General features: G+C 46.2%; 1 protein-coding gene across 4 annotated transcripts in view; it reads left to right on the top strand.

Annotated features, from left to right (window-relative positions):
• IRF2 (interferon regulatory factor 2) overlaps positions 1-21,287 on the top strand; it is an 83,143-nt gene that overhangs the window by 47,275 nt on the left and 14,581 nt on the right. For all 4 annotated transcript variants that reach the window (XM_047714682.1, XM_047714685.1, XM_047714684.1 and 1 more), the window contains 4 exons: positions 3,604-3,703; positions 4,912-5,088; positions 5,392-5,438; positions 14,973-15,090. In XM_047714682.1, coding sequence (XP_047570638.1) covers positions 3,604-3,703; positions 4,912-5,088; positions 5,392-5,438; positions 14,973-15,090 — 442 coding nt within the window. The remainder of the gene's footprint in view (positions 1-3,603; positions 3,704-4,911; positions 5,089-5,391; positions 5,439-14,972; positions 15,091-21,287) is intronic.

Genomic DNA, 21,287 nt, shown 5'->3' with positions numbered 1-21,287 from the left:
TCTTGGAGCTCTGATCGATTTCCACTCTGGTTATTGACGTGCTCATTGCATGTGGGAGATCAGCCTGGACCCCTGCGGCCGAGGCCACTCCCCAGGCCTGTGGCGTCACCAGGTAGTTTCAGGCCTTATCCTTCTGTTCACTTTGAAAGCAGGCTCGTGCTTGTCTAAATGTTAGGTCATCTCAGAACAAGGTGAGGAGCCCCAGCAAAAACAGCAGAGTAAATTGGAACATCTTCTAAATACTGGGGGAGAGAAGAGGCAGAGGAAATGAAGAGAGCAAGTTGCCACTTAGGGCCAAGGTATGTTCTGCATTCCTCAAGATAATCGTAAATGTTCTTATCAACTCAAGCACTGCTTCTCTCTCCTTCCCTCAGGTAGGCACAGTTCTCTCTCTATAAACATGGGTTCAGTCTAGAACATGCTGTCCCTCCAAACACGGTGTGAACAGCCTCTGTGAATGGGGCACCCAGGGCTTCTGGTAGCACAGACCGATGGCCCGGGGTCCACACAGATACAGAGCAACGCCATCTCCATCCTATAGGACACACTGATCGAAGACCAGAGTGTTTGCTGCTCAGAATCTCTTCCAGTTTTACCTACTTTGTCTTTCAGCACCATCTTAAAAAAAAAAAAGAGAGAGAGAGAGAGAAAGAGATGTGATATGTTTAGTAGCAGTTTATTTTTTGCAATATGAAAAACTAGTTAAAAGTTACACTTATTAAGGAGGGTACATATTGCATGGAGCACTGGGTGTGGTGCATAAACAATGAATCTTGGAACACTGAAAAGAAATAAAATAAAATTTAAAAAAAAGATAAGGAAGAAAAATAAATTCTATTATAACCCCCCCAAAAAAAGTTACACGTGGTTTCTGTTTAATTTACCACTTATCTATTTTTGAATGTGCAATTTGGTGGATTTTTCTGCTCACAATGTTTTCTACAGTCATCATCACTATAATCCCAGTATTGTCATCACCCCGAAAGGAAACACTTGGCCATTAAGCAGTCACTTTCCATTGCAAAGCATTTCACATCCTTTCCTTGTGCAAAGGCATTCACTAATCTGCTTTCTGCCCCTTTGGATTTAAGTGGATCCATTCACGATGTGGCCTTTTGTAGAAAGCTTCTTTCACTGAACGTGACGTTCAAGGTTCATTCGTGTTGTGGCCCCTGTTAATACTGCATTCCTTTTTGTGACTGAATAATATTCCATTTTATGCATGTACAACATTTCCTTTATCCATTCATCAGTTGGTGGACATTTGGCTAGTGTGAGTCGTGCTGTTTTGAACATTCATGTATAAATACTTGTTTCAACCCCTGTTTATAACTCTTTGAGTGAAATTACTGGGTCATGTGGGCATTCTGTGTGTAACTTTTTGAAGAATAGCCAAATTGGTTTCCACAGTGTCTATGCTGGGCGACATTCTCATCAGCAATGTAGGGAGGCTCCAGTTTCTCTACATCCTTACCGCCAACTTATTATTTAATTATTTAAATAATTTAATCTAGCCACCCTGGGGGTAGGAAATGGTATCTCGTTGTTGTTTTGATTGGCACTCGCCTGATGCTTCGCAATGTTGGGTGTCTTCATGTGCTTATTGGCCATTTAGTTATCGTCTTTCGAGAAAGGTCCCCTCAGACCTTTTGCCCAGGAAAGATAATCCGTGGATGCATGGTAGATAATTGCTAGGTTTAGCCGCTCTGTTTGTGGGTTCGTGATTTGGGCACAGTTTCTGTGAGACTTGATTTGGTAGATGTGTGTGTGAGAGCATGTGTGTGTGCATGTAATAGCAAGCGTGCAGATGCTTAAAAAGACCTATTTACCAGCATCAACTTTGTGTTTCATGAGCTAGACTTTAGATTGTGTCCCCTCTGAACTCCCCTGACTTGCAGAAATGTGCAACAGCAGGTTCTATAAAGGGTCTGCCTGTTTAAGTGTAAACCTTTAGGTCTGGTCGCTCTTTCGGGAGAAGTTTCTTTCACCAAAATAAATTTATTTTTTTCATTTTCACGTGAACATCAAAAACTGCCTTAAATGATTTTGCGCTCTGATTTTCATCTGCGTTAAAAAATAAAATTTCCCTCAGCCCTTGACTGATCACTGCTCTTTGGAAATGGCTAACCTGAAACCACGCTATCTCGGTGGGTGAGGCAGACCGAACGAGGAGGGGTTTATGAAAAGTCTCTTGCTTTCAGTTCTTTATTAACTGAGTTTTAAATACAGTAGAATGTTCCCTTTAAACGGTTTTTGGGGAACTCTCAAATATTCTGAAATATTTTTAGTTCAGGCTTCTGTAGAGGCATCAAGTCCCTTTGGGGTCAGTTGGGATGGTTTCTCTCTTTCGTTGTGTGAGAGACCAAAGTGGTGGAAAATCCCTACTGACATTTTCTTTCCTCCCCCAGATCCCCATACCTAGAAACTACCTGAACTACCTTTAGGGCTTAAAAATGGACAGTTTTCCTGGGCTTGGTTTCCACAGAAGTCAAGACAACGGATGTGTCATAAGATGGGAAACCTCAGTCTGACCACTGGGAGACAATGTGCGGTGTGATACGGTGATTGAATATGGATGGGATCACGTGGCCTGGTTTTGAATTCAGATGCTTGCTACCATCATTTCCTTGGCCATAGAATCTAGTTCTGTTCCTCAGTTTCTTCACCTGTAGGGCAGAGATAATGACGTCCATGGAACTCTGTAGATTCTTGCAAAAAACGAAACTGAGACCACGTGAACACATGGGCGGTCACATGTAAAGTGCTGTGGGAAATCACTAACTGCTGAGACTGGTGGGAGAGAGCTGGTTGGTTGAAGAAGTTGCACTTGAGTGTGACTTTGTTTCCAAAGCACTGGTTTCTAATCCTGTGTTTAAAGGCCAGGGCTGATGTAAGCTATTTTGAGTTACCTCTTGAGCAGTAAAAGAGATGGAAAATGGTCTGTTGTAGAAATTGAACCAAGAGACGTTTCTCTAAAAAAGTAATATCTCCAAACATTTAATACATCTTTATTTGCATTTCTTGCTGTTTCATGCAGGGCAGTAGACCCAGTCTTTTTCTGTTGGCTGTACAGCAGATTGAGGTGTTTGATCTCTGTGGCAGTGACCTCGGATAACCCCGATTTCCCTTTAGGAGCACAAATGGGCGTAATTTTGAAAGTTGCCCAAGTTTTAATTTACCTAAGGCAACTGGAGTTCCTCTCTAGCAAATGATGGAAACCAACAATAACAATAAGCATTAGAGGTTTCAGTCAGTGGCCAGTTCCCTGTGGTCCTTTAAGAAAAAATGGCACAGATAACAGAACACATTGGCATATCCCAAAATCAACTCCTCTGACCTTGGAATGCATTCCTATTCTGCCAGACTCCACAGGACTCTGAATCTCTTCTGAATGGGCTGTCAAGATCTGGAGCCCAGTAGGGGAGGTGGGTTTGGTTCCTAGTGGATTTTACTGTAGATGCCTCGCAAACCCAGTGTCATGTAGGAGAGCATCTTACTGGCTAGGATTTAAGAACCTTCTGCAAAGGTGGCCTGAACCCCATGGCTGTGGGGTTGGTTTTTTTTTTTTTTTTTTTTTTTTCATTTTTTACTTTTTTTTTTTAGGAAAAGAAGATTTTCCAGATCCCTTGGATGCACGCGGCTAGACATGGGTGGGATGTTGAAAAAGATGCGCCCCTCTTTCGAAACTGGGCAATCCACACAGGTATTAAAGCCCCTACATGGGGACACAGAAGCAGACTGTTGTTTATTGTTGATTTCATGCCTTCTTTTTTTTTTTTCTTTTAAAGATTTTATTTATTAGAGAGAGCGTGAGAACAAATGGGTGGTGGGAGGGGCAGGAGAAGGAGAAGCAGACTCCATGATAAAGCAGGGAGCTTGGCGCAGGACTCGATCCCAGGACCCCAGGATCATGACCTGAGCTGCAGGCAGACGCTTAACTGACTGAGCCACCCGGGCGCCCCAGTGTCTTTTTTTTTTTTTTTTTTTCTTTTTGGAGATATAATGGACAAATAAAATTGTAAGATAGTTAAAGTATACCACGTGATGATTTGACATCTACACTATGACAAGATTCTCCCCATCAAATTAATTAACACATCTATCACCTCTCATATTTACCTTTTATTATTTTTGGCTTTGGTGAGAACATTGATGTTCTACTCTCTTAGCAAATTTTGATTACACAGTACAGTGTTAACCATTGAAAATATTTTCTTTTTTACTATACACATAAGGCTTATGGCCTCGTGAAGACAGCTCTGAAAAACCTGTGGTGTGTCCCCAGGCACAGCCAGGACACGGGGGGGAATGAACTTCCTCACTCCGAAGGATGCTTTGCTCAGAAGTGACACTTAGTCCTTAAATTTCCTGTGAATGTGGGGTTCTGATCATGTTCCCCATAAACTTATTTGTTCTGGAGTGGTAAACTTGGTTTGAATTTCTCTCTCCAAAATGTAGTCAAGAATATATTTATTTATAACAGAATTTAAGGATGGAATGCTATTTACAGGAATTAGATTTTTTACTAATATTTGAGAGTTTGATGAAAAAGGGACACTCTAGTTACCTGGGCTTGAAGACCTCCCCAGCCTGCCAGCTTTCTCTGTTACTTACCTTGACTCTCCATTCTACCAATATTAATTTTTTTCTCAAGCTTTTAGGTAGAGGTGGGGTGACCGGTTTGTCCTAGTTTGCCCAGAACTGTCTAGGTTTTAAAACCAAAATTCTCACATCCCAGGAATTCGGTCTCGGTCCCAGACAAAGCAGCATGGCTGGTCACTGTAGTAGCCTGGAATTAAAAAGGGATGTGTGCACTATCTGGCCAGCAAGCCTATATGTTTCCAGAAACTTCTACGCTCTATTTTTCCCTGCTCTTTTTCTTAACCTTCATTCTTTTGGCTCTTTTGTTAGGAAAGCATCAGCCTGGAGTAGATAAACCTGATCCCAAAACATGGAAGGCGAATTTTCGATGTGCCATGAACTCCTTGCCTGACATTGAAGAAGTCAAGGATAAAAGTATAAAGAAGGGAAACAATGCATTCAGAGTATACCGGATGTTGCCCTTATCTGAGCGACCTTCGAAGAAAGGTAGATATTTACTAACTAAAACAATGGTCACGTCATATATATTGTAGTATCTCTGTGGTTTCTTTATTTCCACATCTGTGGTCACTCCGAGGGGAGAACAGTTGTTCACACTGTGGGTAATAGTCCTCCCCTTGCCTGGCTGGGGGAAGTGACCGTCAGGTTGCTGAAGGCAGTCAGAGAAACTTGGCCATGTGTGGGTGAAAGCACATACAGGTTCATTGAAAGTTCCAGAAAGAATTGAGGGGAAACTGTTCTCTGTATGTTCCTCATGAATTAACCCCAGACTGTTTTTTGTTGCCACAGGAAAGAAACCAAAGACAGAAAAAGAAGACAGAGTTAAGCACATCAAGGTAATCTTTATTGTTTAGAGAGAAAGCCAAAGTTTGACCATATTAATGATTCCCATTCTGTCTCATAAAAACAAGCAACGTGATCACTGTGAAGTATTTCATCTTTCTTCTTTGGCTCCTGTGTTGTATGTGCTTTTCATGTCTCCTCTTTGGCTTATCCCCTAGCACAGACTCTGGTACCTGTACCCCCTGCTTAATCCAGTGTCACTGAGCAGTTTATGAATGAAGTCGCAAATTCACACTGAGCTGGACTCCAGCCTCCATCTGGTCCCCACGACTGTTGCCAGCTGGTCCCTTAGTTCTAGCTGAGCTCCAGCAACCAGCTACAATCTGACGATATCATATTTTCAGGCTCGTAAATAGACCTTAAAGTCTATTAAGAATTATATACTTATGTTAAAATGTATCATCTCCGTGTTCTGCTTATATTCCATGACAGACCCTAAGGTTGGAGTCACAGAGTTCTGTTTGAACAACACCCTGTCCATGTGGTTCTCACTAGTCTCTCTCTGCCCCATCTCAGAACTAACTCTCACAACTCCCCAAGCCTTTCCATATGGATATGTGTGTGTATGTGTGTGTGTGCGCACGCGCATGTGCAAGCCTTTCAGTAGGCTGTGTGGTCTGGAACCCCCTGCAGTGTGAGGGTCTTTGTGCCTACGTGTCATGGCCTTGTTAAACAGTCAGAGAATAGCCAGATACCTGTGCCAAACTGAGGATGGCTGAGAGGAGAGCAGACACTACACTCCCAGCCCTACAGACCGTCAGAGAGAAGATCGTCAGATTGTCTTAAGGCTCACGGCACTCGGTTTGCAGATGGAGAAACTGAGGTTCGAGGGAGTTGAGTGACATGGGTCCAAGGGCGGTGGCACACGTGACCAAAGTGGCATGGTCCTTTAGAACTGAACTTAAAGGTGATGCCAACTATTCTTTTTTTTTTTTTAATTTTTTTTTTAAAAGGACTTTATTTGTTTATTTGACACACAGAGAAAGTTCACAAGTCAGAGAGGCAGGCAGAGAGAAAGGGGGAAGCAGGCTCCCTGCTGAGCAGAGAGCCCAATGTGGAGCTCAATCCCAGGACCCTGAGATCATGACCTGAGCCAAAGACAGAGGCTTAACCCACTGAGCCACCCAGGCGCCCAATGCCAACTATTCTGATTCCTAAGCCAGAATTGCTGTTGGAGGAATAACCCCAACTATCCAGACAGCACGGTGTTTAAAAACAAGCCAGTTAGTCCCAGTAGACAAAACACAACAGTATTTACTTCTGAGATAAAGGGAGACTTGTGAAGGTGGATAGAATTTGAGGGGCAGCTGAGATAGACTGTTAAAGTTTCAGAAATGCTCATCTTCCTGTCAGAGTGGAAAACAAATACTTTCAGCAGAATATTTCTGAAGTGACATGTCCAGTTTCATCCTAAATATTTTTAGTTTGCGACTTATTTTAAATACAGCACAGTACTGAGGCCTAATTTTGTTTTAACTTTTTTATTGTGGAAAAATTTTATATGCACAAGAAGGAGACAACTGAGGAGAATTTGCCCTGTGGCCATCACCCCAATTTCCATCACCCCAATTAATAGCTCGGGACTTTTTTGTTTCGGGAGTGGGTGCCGCCGTCCACGTCCCTCCAGCCCATGAGAGTGGCCAATATTCAGCCATTTTTGACTCAAACCATTTCGTATGGTTCAGCGCACTACTCTGAAGCAGATCCCATATTACATGATATTTTTCCCTAATTACTGGTTCAATTACCTTCAGAATATGGACGCTCTAAAAATAACACAGTAGCATTATTGCAGCTGAAGAATTAACAGTAATTCTTCAGTCTTGTCAAATATTGTAAGAAATAGTCAGTGTTCAGATTTCCAGTTGTCTCATAAATGATGTCATATTTATAGAGTCTATTTACTGGAATTAAAATCCATGTAAGTTTCACACATTGTATCTCTTACGTTTTATTTTATTTTAATTTTTTTAAAAAAGATTTTATTTATTCATGAGAGACAGACAGAGAAAGGGAGGCAGAGGCAGAGGGAGAAGCAGACTCCCCACTGAGCAGGGACCCCCATGTGGAACTCGATCCCAGGACCCTGGAATCACAACCTGAGCTGAAGGCAGATGCTTAACTGACTGAGCCCCTCCAGGTGCCCCTCTTAAGTTTTCTCTTAATCTGTAGGTCTCCTTTAACATCACTTTTTATTTATTTATTAATTTTTAAAGAGATTTTTTATTTAATTATTTGACAAAGACACAGCGAGAGAGGGAACACAAACAGGGGGAGTGGGAGAAAGAGAAGCAGGCTTCCCACTCAGCAGGGAGCCCAACACGGGCCTTGATCCCAGGACTCTGGGATCATGACCTGAGCCAAAGGCAGATGCCCAATGACTAAGCCACCAAGGGGCCCTCACATCACTTTTTAAAAAAATTTATTTTTCTGGGTACCTGGGTGGCTCAGTGGGTTAAGCATCTGCCTTTGCCTCAGGTCATGATCCCAGGGTCCTGGGATCGAGCCCCACATCAGGCTCCCTGCTTAGCGGAGAGCTGCTTTTCCCTCTCCCTCTCCCTGCCGCTCTGCCTACTTGTGCTCTCTATCTCTCTGTCAAATAAATAAAATCTTTTTAAAAATTAATTTTTCCTTGCAATTGGAAAAAAAAAAACCCACTAGTTATTATTTGTATCAGGTTTCCCAGAGTTGGGATTTTTTGCGGGACCCTACACTGAGTATTGTTTAGTCAGAAAAGTATGACTTCCCCACAAATAGGTGACTGGGAAGACTTTGCTGCAATCTTGAGTATGACTGTGTCGTATTTACTACTATTTTCATAGCATCTAGCTCAGTGCCTGGTACAGAACGGATAATCAGTACATATTCGATCACTAAGTAGATGCATAAATAGAGATAACGCGTGAGGCCGGAGTGGGGTGTTACATCGCAGCACAGATTTAATTTCCTCATCTCAGTTAATAGACAATGAGAAGGGAGTAACCGACCTTCGCCGTTAGCAAACCTTGCTCAAACATGCCTTCCATGCCCCATCGAATATCAGATCCCACAGTAAGAGAACACCATCAGTTTAGGTCTGTCTGAGCAAGAAAAACTGCTTGCTGTGAGACCATGGCCCACACTTGATGACAAGGCACATTCTGTTTCAGGGCTGGGGACATCCGAGAAGATGCGCCTCTTCTAGTTGATGACACGAGCTGTTCTCATAAGCACGGGATGTGGCGGTGTCTTCCCTATGGCCGCACAGTTGAGCAAGGGGTGGAAGGGACATCCCCGGGTGAGGCTTGGCCATGGTGGCCCAGGGAAGCAAGTGAGAGCCCCCAGCAAAGTGTATACTGTGAAATCCTCCGGTGACAACAATGTGGTTAATACCTGAGACTTGTCCCTCAGAGGGACATTGTCCCTTCAGCAGAAGGCAGGCGGTTCATCAGAAAGAAGCACAGCCTCACTTCTGACTTTAAATCTGCTTGTATCTGTCCCACAGTGTGGCCTCTGAATGTAGATAAGGCCAGTAGCCTTCCCAAGTTCTGTGGCTCCCGACAGCGAATGCCTTTGCGTTCACAAAATGTTTCGGTAGAACGTTTCCCAGGGGATCTCTCCAACTTGTCTGGAATTGTACAGTTGAAGGACTTTATCCTTACCGAGCTATTAATACATTACTTTTTGTTGTCACAGTGCCCAAGCTCTGAGTTTATAGGTCCCATGCCAGTGTGTGACAGGGGAGACTAGATAGGCTTCTCCCACTGAGAACGTTGGTCTTCTGTGTAGGAACCAGGTGGGAAAATTTGCTATTGCAACAAACTCCTCCAAATCTTCATTCAGTTCGAGTTGGAAGTTTTAACTAGCAAATGAGGTTTAGAACCTGTGGGCTAAGTGTCAGAATTTTTCTGAGGTCACTCAGGCAGTTTATCTCCATGCTATAAGTTCCCTCAGCAAATCGCTTCCCCCGAGACTAGGAAACCGAGGCCTACCGGCCATGTAGTAGGTGCAGAAACTCTGCCTCGATATTCCTCAATGTTCTCTGTTGTGAATATATATGCTCTGAACTCAGTGCGCTGTGTTTTACTTGAGCCGGGCCTTGCCTTTGTGGAGGTAACTGCCCATCTAAGGAAATAAGACTTAAGACCCAGGAGAGTGGACAGTCCCATACTGTGTGTGTTTCAAAAAAAAAGGTCACAGAGGCCAAGATCAGTAAAGAGAGAAGGGGATAAACAGAGGAGTGGTAGCTGACATTTTCGAGCCCCTACCAAGTTCTGAGCTCTAATTAATATGTCATCTCGCTCTTCCTGGATGGGCGGGTCATCTCCTGTTTGCATATGAGGAATTGGAGGCACAGGGAGGTTGAGTAATTTTTCTCCAAGGTAGCACTGCTGGGATTTAAATCCAGGTCAGTCCAGCTCCAAATCCCACACTCTTTCACCACACCTGGTGCCTCTGGGCCTTTTGGAAGTGGTGGGACCTGAGCCAGGCTTTCGGGCATGGATGGAGTAACATGGCGGTCAGTGCCCAGCACCAGGAGCATGACGTAAAGGCCGGGAAGTCAGAGTTGCTGTTTGGTCTTCCTGGGATGAGTCAGGAAACTGGCTTAATTAGAGCAGGATTCGGTGTGAGGCAACAGTGGGAAACAAAAGACTGTGGGTGGGGAGGGTTAGAAATGAATAGTTCCTGCCTCCTAGGATTGACAGTGAAAACATGCATGCTTTGTACCTATAACATGCTTCCAGATCAAAGCATTGGTGCTGTGATGGGAACTGTATTCTAGGAGGGTGTCTCAAGTCACCTGGGAGAGAGCAGGCCCAGTCTGTATTAGTTCTGATCTTAGACCTCTGGGTAGAAGTTACAGAAAAGCAGGTCCTGGCTTTTAGCAGGATTTCTAATCAAGCTCTTGACTCTAATGGTGACCTTGAGCTGGATTAAAAGCAACATGCTCCCCGTCACTATCCAGAGACCACCTCTCAGGGCTGGAACTGGAGTGATCCCATCATTGGTTGGAAGAGGTCTTCAGTTTTCAGACCTTAATCAAATGAAAACACAGACTGGCAGCCCGCTTGAAACACAAGCAGATGCAGAGCTGCCCCGGATGGAGCAGGAGAGAGGGCCCGCCTGCCTGTCTGCTTGGGGCTGCTGCCTCCTTCCGCTCTTGGTGGCTCTTGGGGGTACCGCTCAGAGCTCAGTCTGGAGGCTCTGTGGCTGAGTAACCTCGGGGGATGATGTGAAACGAGGCTTGGTTGAGTTCCTTGGGTAAGAGCAGTGCACAGTGGAGTTGATATTTAAGGTGGGGGGAGGTCTTTCTCATGGCGGTAGGAAGGAATGGAGGGGAGGAGAGCGCAGTGCAAGTGTAGATGAAGTTGGGGGCCCTCGGAATGGAGAGGGAGAGATGTTGGAGAGGATACAGAGGGTGTAGACAGCAGCAGATCAAAGTTTCAAGCCTTATAGAAGGGAAAGTTGGGACTGGAGCATGTTTTGTGGAGGAGGACGTGAGTTTAACTTGGAACGTTTTGAGTGTGAGATGATAGTGGGATCTAACGGGCCCAGAGTTCGGGTAGGTGTGGGACGGCAGGTGTGTGGTCAGGTACTCAAGAATGACACTGGGGGCCTTGACAGTAGAAAAAGAAGAAGAGAAGCTGATGAGAAGAACACGAGCCCCAAGGACAAGATAAAAAGGAAAGGGAGCCAAGGAGAGAAGTTAAAGGGAGGTTTGGGAGGTTGTAATGAGAATAGGAAGAAGATGAAGACAGTCTAGTTCCAGGGAAAGAAGGGAAGGAAGGAAGGAACATGTCATAGGACTGGGTAGGAGGCGTCAACCTATTTTACTAGTGGCCCCATGGTGAGGAGTGTACAAACCCCCCACCCTACCCCTCCAGGCCACTTTTTACTTTTTTAAGTAGGCTCCATGCTGAGCTTGAACTCCCGACACTGAGATCAAGACCTGAGCTGAGATCAAGAGTCAGATGCTCAACCGCCTGGGGAGCCACCCAGGCGCCCCACCCCCAGGCTACTTTTATGAAGGCCAGCGGGCAGCCTGAAATTTTAGTTAGTAGAGAGATCTAGAGATGTCCTTCAATTGGGCTGCAGAGAGACCGGCTTTGCACAGATGAATTCGGGCATCTCTGGCAGCAGGGGACTGGGTTATAGACAGAAAAGCTCAGACGGCCACTGTATCTTGCCTCTAGGCAAGGGACATCTAGACAAGGGGCTGTGGCCCAGGGATGAGATGGACTGGACTTGGAATGGAGGCTGAGTGGCCTTGCTCTCCTCTGACTCGGGCCCACCCCAGCCCCCTCCAGCAAACTCAGCTTTTGAGATGTTAGAGGTCTAAAGAGAGCAGGTCCTGCCCTTGGGCTGACTCTCTCTCATGCCAGTTTGCTTTTGCCCCAAACCCCTTAAACTGCAGGCCAAAGTTTAGATTCTACACGGAGAAGGAAGGTTCTTGGGCATAAAGATTTGGCAGAGTTAACGCACCACGGAGGGGTCTGAACTTACGCATGGTCTCGGTTTGGCTTTCTCTGGGGTGGATTAGAAACCAAAACTAGTTGATTCATAGGAGAGCCTATGTCTAAAGCCAGAAAGGGAACAGAAAGGCATCTGGCTGAGGGTCGGTCAGGCCCGGCCGTGGTACGGCAAGTCAGGGAACAGAGCGGGAGCGGGCACCATACAGGACCGGGAGACACGGGACAGAGACCTCCGTGTGCATATTCCACAGAGAACTGTGTGCCCCCTTTTGTAATTTTGAGTTCCTTGCTTAAAAAAAAAAAAGGTGTCTAGTTGAGGCCTGAGATCAGTGAAGATCCTTGTTTTGCACCCTGAGTGGAGAACTTTCGGAGAGATGCTGGCTGTTGCCCCTCATGGGACAGTTCACTACTGTCCTTCCGGAGTGCTAGAACCCGCAAGATGGTTTGCACTGGAGACTTTGGAAGCAACAGGGCATTTTTTGAAGCAGGATGGGAGGAATAAAACCTTGTCCAAAATAGTCCAATGCGGTCTCCAGTGGTAGAGCGTAGGGTTCCATCAGAGAAGTAGCGCAGGACACAAGGTCGGGGTGAGTTGGGGACAGCGACATGGAAAATGGTTCTGTCTGAATTTCTGTTGGGATGCACATGGGGTTCATTAAGGCAGAAAACTCCTGGAATGGGCTCATGTCGCGTGACCGAACACAGAGCTCAGTTCTTGTATCTCCTTAGGCTAGAAGTAGTGTGATCTTAGAAAATTAATTTAGTCTCTGAGTCATAGTTTTCTCAAGTGGAAAGTGATAGAAGTATCACTTGCCACTAATTAAACGGTAGATCATGTGAAACAGCAGCCTTCAGCTGAGAGCAAGGTAATTTAGGTTTTTAAATATATGCAAGTCTGACTGCCTCATGACTTTTATCAGAAACCTAAAGCAGAATGAGTTAAAAAAAAAAAAAAAAAACAAAACCTGACAACAGAAGGAACCCATACAGATTAGGGGGGTCTTTCGACAATTCCTTTAGATGTTCTGTACATGGTTTCTTTGGGGCTATCAAGGAAAAGGAAGTAGCAGAATGAAATCTGGGGCATGACTGGGGGGGTTGGGGGGAGGCCTGGAATCGGAGCCCCAGAGGAGGCAGTGAGAGAGGCAGGTGCCGTGAGAAGGCGGAGAATTACGGTAACATGGGACAGTTGCATTGTCAAGAGGGACAGCGCAGTCCTTCCTCCCTGTTGGATGTCAGTGTGTGGGGTTGGGTGACAGACCTGGAAGACAGTTCCCTGTACTTGAGAGCAGTTTTATTAGCCTCATTTATTTATGCTTGGGTAGTGGAAAGTGTTAACTTGATAGTAAGTGCCAGGTGCCTGTTTATCTCAATCTTCACGTGGTCCCTGGGAGGGGAGTCCTCTCTGTCCTCAGGTTCCCGCTGTCTGCACAGCCCCGGGAGAGGCTCCAAGAAGGTTCAGTCAGGTCCCTTATCCAGCGCGAGGTGAGGAGCCAGGCTCTGACCCCTGTGTGACAGCAAAGTCTGACAGACAATGGGCTTGTCATACCAGCCCCCCGGGAGCCTGGAGCTTGAGGCCGAGGCCAGAGGGGCGGCTTCCACCTACCACAGGCTCTAGCGGGGGCGTAAGGGAGGAAGAGAAAGGATGGAGACTCGAGTCCCAGGCAAGCGACTTTTCCCCAGAAAGGCCTCGCAAAATGGGCAAATGCAAGGTGCTGCAGGAGAAAGGAGCAAAGACTCCACCTGGGGGGGGGGGGGTGGGTGCTGGCCTGGGTCCTGGGCCCCTCCCCTGCCCTTTGGTGCCTCTTGTCAGTGTGCGTGCAGGAGAGTTCTTAGGACTAAGCTGTATACTGAAGTGATGTCTTCCAAGTTGAAGTTCTTTCTCATGATGGGAGTTTGCCAGGTGGGGATCATGAAGGAGGAGGTGCTTTCCCTCTCCTTCCCTGTGTGGCTTCCCTAGGATTTTGGGGGCTCATCCCTGACTCCGGGTAGCCCATAAATGGTAAGAACACCCTGCATGCCTGAGAGATGCCCACCTCTCTGGGTTTTTCAAATCATAGGCATGTCTACCTCTGAGGATCTTCTGCTCCAGTCTTGTGTTCTTTCTGCTCTTGTTCTCCATCTTGGTTTCCCAAGGAGCTGTCCTGTGTGGCTTTTTTTTGTCTGACTCGATTGCTGTCATAGATGCAGATGCAGTCTTCCCATGAGGAAAAACTCTTCTCGTCAACGTCCTGAAAGTTCATGTGTACCTCAGGACTGGCTCCCCCAAAGTCCCCCAACCCTCTCAGAGGTGGGAGGGTTCCAGGGCACTTGACCAGAAGTGAGAGCTACACTAAGGATGAGGAACCTGTTGCATCATTTCATTAGTATGAACGAATAGCCGCTCAGACTGTCTGGAACATTCAGATACTTGAAAGGCATTTGCGGGATGTCATGGCTCTGGAGTTGCCCAACTAAACTCCACAGGGGGAGGTGGCCTTCTGAGCAGTCTGGCTCATTACCAACCACCCCCTCAGTGACAAGTGCTCAGGTGGCCAGGGTCCAGGGCAAACCTTATCTGAGGAGAAGTTATTCACAAAGTCTCCCCGCCTTCCTGCTCTTGGCAATGGTGGAGGCAGACCTTTTCCTCTGAAGTTGTTGTAAAGGAAGCTTCCGGAAGCTTTTCTTCCTTAGAAAGCCAGGAGTTGACCCTTTTGAGCACTCTCTCCCTCCACCTGGAAGCTGGGCACAGGGTTCTTTCCACAGATAGTTGCATAACCCCGTTGAACCCCCAGACTGTTGTCTACAGGTGTAAGCCTTTCAGAAAAGCCGACCGGATGTGCTCCTACCATTTCCTCCAAGGAAAATGAAAGCAGGGAAATACCTACAGGACATTCCGTGCAGAAATGTGCTGCTTTAGCTCCAGGCTGATTGAAATTACCAGGGAATGCATTCAGGGGATGAACGTGACCGTAGCAGTAAAAAAAAAAAAAAAATAATAATAATAATAATAATTAGACAGAGGGTAGAATTTAAGCTAAGAAAAAGGAGGGGGAAAGAAGTGTTCTCAATTCTTTTTTCTTTTCTTCTTCCTAGCAAGAACCAGTTGAGTCATCTTTGGGGCTTAGTAATGGAGTAAGTGATCTTTCTCCTGAGTATGCCGTCCTGACTTCAGCTATAAAAAATGAAGTGGATAGTACGGTGAACATCATAGGTAAACTGTTTTGACATCTCATTTTTTATCTACACCAGCAGCCCCCTGGGGTCTAAAATTTGTAAAACGTGATTTGAAATAACATAGTCAGTGGGAGGAGGTCTTGGAACCATCTCAAAATGTGAAGTTCCAGCCCCCGGATTTCAGGGCTGAAGAAGAAAGGCCTTTGAGGACCAGATAAAGGAACTTTTGATGGGTCAGCCTCAAGAAAATAGGCCAAGAGTGACTTCCCAGGAGACTCCAGTAGATGAAATGGGTTTCTTCCGCCCTCATGATTAGCAGTTCTCCCATCTTTCAGTAAGCAGTCCCATGGACAAAAGTGTTAATTAACTCTTTGAACTCGGGAACAAGGAGAGGGTCCTCTCAGAACCCAGTCCGTGGCACAATCTGCCACAAAGGTGGAGCTCTTCTTGAAAATGAAGGAACTGAGGCACAGACACCTGTGGCCCAGATGGCACAGTTTGATTCCACCAAGATTGTTGAGCACCTTCCACAGACCAGACAGTGCTAGAAATAGGTTGGGGAACAGGACAAGCCCCATCCCTAGTTCTGTGGAAGGAGACAGTGAACACCTACGGCCACAGATGACTACCGCACTAGCATGTGTGAGAAATGCTGCAAAGAAGAGAACAAGGGAGAATATCTGGGGCCAGAGTCAGATGGGAGGCTTCTGGAAGCTTCTGGAAGGAGTGGTATTTTCTCTGAAGTGGGTGGGTAAAGGGGAGCCCCGGGATGGCCTGGTGTGGATCCCCACATAGGAACCTGCTTGGAGGGCTAAGGAAGTCCAGAGTGGCAGAGTGCGGGTGAGCCTAGGGAGAGGGGCACGAAGGTCTGTCAGAGAGGGATGAAGGGTGGGGTCCTGGGGACTTCTCCGGCCATGGGAAGGACATTGGGTTTTATTCCCGAACTGCTGGAGGGTGTGTTTAAAAAAATTTTTTTTAAAAATTGAAGTATGAGAGATAGTCAAGTATACAACTATTTTACACACACACACACACACACACACACACACTGTAAACTCCACCTCTTGGAGGGTTTCAGGCAGGAGGGGGACCAGAGTGAATTTCATCTCAGCCAGATCCCACTGGGCCATGGCTCTGAGTGGATGGTGGAGGCCTTGCAGTGATCTCATCTTCCAACACCAGCCCCAGAATCCAGAAGCAGGCTTTGCCCCTGGACACCTTGTGGTTCATTAAACTCTTCTCCATTTTGTAGACTGTCAGGGCTTCTGATGCTGGTAAAACCAGTGAGATCACACAGAACTAGGAGCGCAAACCTCCTGTCCAGGTGCCTTCACTTCCGGACCCTCAGATGCTACAAATGTTAGTCCCTTCTCCCCCTCTTCCCCTGGGTTTTGGAGTTTGGGAAGTAGGGTGGTGTATGCAAGGATTCCCTTGAACGCTGAGGGCTGTGGCAGACGCAGTGTGAGGGAAGGATGGGAGCCCATGCCTGCCAGTCGGTTTCTCACCTCCCCTGGGGAGTGACCAGCACTCAGGTCATCATCGCCTGGAGCTGTTTCAACCTCTCCTGGGTTCTCAACGCTCTTCCTGTCCTCAGTGGGCAGCCTCTGCAAAGCCTTGCCCAATGAGCTCTTTAAAAAAAGAAAGAAAATATTTGCCAAGACTCCAGGCACCACTTCTTAAGATTCAGCTCTGTCGAGTGAGCTGGTTGGTTTGGAGCTCTCCTTCAATTATGAGGTGAATTCAGCCTGGTATAAAATGGTGAACAAAAGTCACAGTAGTGCAGAGCTTTCTTTACCTTTAAAAAAACAAAACACAAACCATCTGGTTGAGTCTTTGGCATGTAAATTCTGTCAGGTTGATTGTTCTTTGCCCTTTGGTATGATTGCTGCTATGGGGGTTGGTGCTGATTTAATGAGTCCTTACTTCCGGGGCAAAGCCGGAAGCCGGATGCCCAGTTTGGTTAGAAAATCACCTGCTGGATTAATTGAGTCTCTTCCTTGGCCTAATAAAAAAATAATAATGAGGTCAGTAAAAGGAGTTTGAATATCTCTAATTAGTTGGTGGCCCTTACAAAGGTGCATAATAATACAGCAAGTAGATCCATGCAAGTATTTTAAAGAAGGGGATAATTTGTGATCATTGTGAACAGTAGCACTGCCTCGGATTTTTAAACCCTTCCTAGAGCTTTTATGTCCACTCCTGCCGTGACCATTAATTAGCCATCCCCGGCCTTTGTGATTTGTGGACGGAGATGAGAACACAGGGATTCTGACTCCCAAGGCCATGGTGGAATTTGAGAGATTCTCTCTCTCGACCTTTTAAAAATGCCTGATTTTAAAAAATGACACCGTTCCTTGCTTTCAGTTCATGCGTCTCTGAGCCCAGAGTTCATCCCAGTTTTGTCTTCAGGCCCCAAGAAGGAAGCTTCTGGGTGTTTTTCATTCTGCTTTTATAAGCATATATGTGGATAATATTTTAAATTGGGAACTGAAATGAGTGTTTTGTTGGTAGCAGGTTTTCACATGGTCTCTCGGTTCCTAGCGAGGAAAATAGATTGAAAATTAGTAAGTGAAGCTAGCAGAGGCCAGCTGCCTAGTACATTCTCATTCTGGGCTGGGTGGAGGTTGCTGTGAGTGAATCCAGCAAGTGAACGAAACAGTCGCTGTGACAGGAGAACTCTTATTTGATGGCTGCTGTGGTTGACTTTTATTTTTGCCACGAATTACACAGCAGAAACACACACACACACACGGGTGCATGCTTGTGGCTGTTGGTGGGCTGGGCCCTGGTCTTGTCCTTGACAGCCGAACACACTTTCCGATTTAGCTAGTTGTGCTGAGACCCCAAAAAAGAGCGCGGTGTCTCAGCACTTAAGTCTTGCCTTCTAACGTTCCGTCTCTCCTGGATGATGAAACGGCCCGGGTGAGCCGGCCCAAAGGCCTAAGCCTGCTTTCCTTTGAAGGGTGGCAGAAAAAAACAAAACAAAACAAAACAAAACAAAGCAGAAAAACCTCCTCATTTTATTTTTACTTTTCTTTAGCATTGAATTCTTTTTTGTGTGCAGTGACTTCTGTTTTTAGGAAGCGGAAGACGCCAGCAACATGTTGAATGGTTCTGACGAGACCCTGCTGGCGTCTTGCCCGGGTTAGCAGAGCTGTTGCGGAGCTGGATTGGAAATCATCTCCAGGCCAGGGTAAAAAGTTTGCAGGTGCGGGTGCTTTGTCAGGCTGGCTGGGCAGTGCTTTATAACCCCGTTGTGTTTCTTGGTAAAAGGTGACCCCACCCTTCAATAAAGCAGAGATTGCTGGCACGCAGGGAGGCTGTTCAGTACTCCCAGGTCAATCAGGCAATCCTTGGTGACTAGACATATAGCCGTTAGGAAATAATGCGATTTGGATTTTTGTCTGCCCACAGTGCACCTTATGGGATGTACATTTTTTGGTAATAGCTCCCAAGTTGGACTGATTTGAAAAGTAAAGGTTGAGTAACTCTTTTAGACAAGCTTAGAAACTCAGGTATAACCAGAGAGGACTTGCAGTTGCAAGAGAACAGATTCACAACGTAGAGACCATCTTCGGGTCGCTCCGGGGGCCTCGTGCTTGTGACTCAAGGTTGGCAGCCTCAGGTACCAGAATTCGTAATGATTTGAGGGTGGCCAGAAGTGCTGCTAGGCTATAGAATTGTGTCTTCATCTTTTTCCAGCCCCTTTGTCCACTCTTCTTTTTTGCTATTTTTCCTGGTGCGTACCATGTCAAAAACTCCCATCTACAAGATACAAAATAGCTTGAGGTAGATTTTTAGATGGAAGGCGCCCCCCCTCAGCAGGGGGAGGGAGTGAAGGTCTTCCATGCTCCTTCTCTGTGGGCTGTGTGCCGTGCCCCATGCCTTCTTTGGGGAGGGCTGAGCTCTCTTCCCCTGAGGGACAAAGCATCCAATTTTACCACCACTCCTAGAAAACTCTAAGCAATATGAAACTCCATGTGAGATATGAAACCCAAACGTCACAATAGACCCAGACCCAGACCCAGAACCGATAGTGCACCTTATATTTCTTCAGGGGACTGGACCTGGGGAAGCCTGGTCACAGATGCGGGACTGCACGGGACGCTTTCAGTTGCCATGTGCAGCATGAGGCTTGCCAGTGGTTTGGCTGTTACCCTTCAACCTTGAGACGTTTTTATTTGCCCAAGAAATCTGCCGTCTTCTTTTATGAGGCTATATATTTCTCACACTCTCCTCTCCCTTGCCACCCCCCTCATTTATAATTAACCATCAGCTCCTCCTGTCTCCCCTCATACTTCCCAAATCCAGCCCCTTCTTTCTCTTTTTGATATCACCCCCAGTCACCTTCACTGTTGCTGGGGCTCTGCTTCCATTCTGCCCCCTCCCCACTCATTCTCCACATGGACAGATTTTTTTTCTTTAATTTGTAATTTTTAAATTACAAAAAATTTTTTAAAGATCTTATTTAGTTATTTGTGAGAGAGAGAACACAAGCAGGGGGAGGGACAGAGAGAGAGGGCGAGACAGACTCCCTGCTTAGCAGGGAGCCCAACCAAGGAGCTCAATCCCAGGACTCTGAGATCATGACCTGGGCCAAAGGCAGATGCTTAGCCGGCTGAGCACCCCCAGGCACCCTGGGATTTTTTTTTTTTTTTTAAATGCCAGTCTCGCCATGTCACCATTGCCTGCAAGACAAAGACCCGACTCTCTCTTGTGTCCCCAGAGCCCTGCTACCTGGTCCCTGCCGACCCCTTTTATATTTGTTTTTGAACTTGAATTATTCTGAACATTTTGACTTCCATGTGCCTGTCCCTTGAGAAAGCTAGGTGGGCTGTGCGTGTCGTCCTTGCGGAGCGGCCGTGAGGGCTCATCCACATGACCCAGAAAGACATGGACATTTGGCAATTCTGCTGGGAAGTGTAAGCCGCTACCCCAAGAAGTCTCATCCACATCTCCGCTCCCAGCCCATCGACCCTTGAGATGTGTTGATTAACTCAACTGAGATTTTACTGGGACAGATTATTTGCTTCCCTTTGTTACGGTAGCACGCAGCGCTGTTTTCTCGTGGGAGTGAAGAGTGTATACTGCCCCAGTCACGCTCTTACTTTGCCTTGACCTACAGCAGCCTGGTGAGGTGGGCACAGGCTGCAGCTGGGATGCCTGGCCCATGCAAGGACAGAGGTCCATTCTCCATTAACCCCATAGTGACCGTCTTTCCCACCGTGGCTTATGGGCATCTAACCCAAATCATGGCTGCGTTTTATTACAAAAAATAAAATAAAAAGCACACAGATTAGGAGTCACAAGACATAGTCTCTAGACCTACTCCCACAATTTTTTTACTTACACATGATCTTGGGCAAACTCCCTAGCCTCTCTGAGACTCGACTTCCTGAAATATAAGACAGAAGTAATAATAATACTGATCTTACCTACTTCCCAGGGCTGTTGGGAGCACAAAATGAGCATAGTGGGAAAATCACTGTGTAGTTAGAAGGTGGCAAAATAATATTATGATTATGATATTATCAAAATTATATTGAAATATATTTGAGTAGGAAGGGTAGCCTCGTCTGTGCTGCATCGTCAGCACTAATATTAACAGTTTCAATTCTCGAACTTTCGGATAGGATCAAGGAGAAATTTCTCTCCACAGTACCGTGGATAGCATGATTTTGTATGCCCGCTGATAAGCTTTATGCTGACCCCTACAGCGACCTGGGTGACCTTGGCAGTCTGGCTGGCCTCTCTGGGCTTCGACTTTCTTTAGCTATAAAGTGGTCGGACCACCCCACTCCCCTCTTCCAGAGCCCTGTGTCTTCATTTCTAATAGTCTCTGCTCCGAGAGCTTTCTGTGGGGCATGGGGCGGCAACGGCTCTCTCTGGTGGAGGCCCACACTAAGTCAGCAATTGTTCATAAAGTCAGAATGACCTTTTAAGGAACCAAACTGGTACATCAGTAAGCAGCCATGAATAATATTGTTGCAATTCTCAGCAACTAGGTCCAGATAAAACTGCATTCCTGTGGGTGACTCTTTTCCTGATGGGCTGACCCAATGTGCTGGAGAAGCTCTAGTGGATTCCTAGCCCCTCCAACCATTAGAGAATTTCCTCAGCACCCAGTACAGAGCTGCTGAAAAAGCAATTTCCCTACTGGTTATGAGCCCCGAGTCTCATGAAGGTGAGAGTCGTCAGTTTTTAGCCTCAGATGGGCTTAGAAAGGTGGGAGCA

The sequence above is a fragment of the Lutra lutra genome, chromosome 2, assembly GCF_902655055.1.
Source record: "Lutra lutra chromosome 2, mLutLut1.2, whole genome shotgun sequence".
NCBI lineage: Eukaryota > Metazoa > Chordata > Mammalia > Carnivora > Mustelidae > Lutra > Lutra lutra.
Note: the sequence above shows the minus strand (reverse complement) of the source record. Positions and strands in the feature narration are given on the sequence as shown.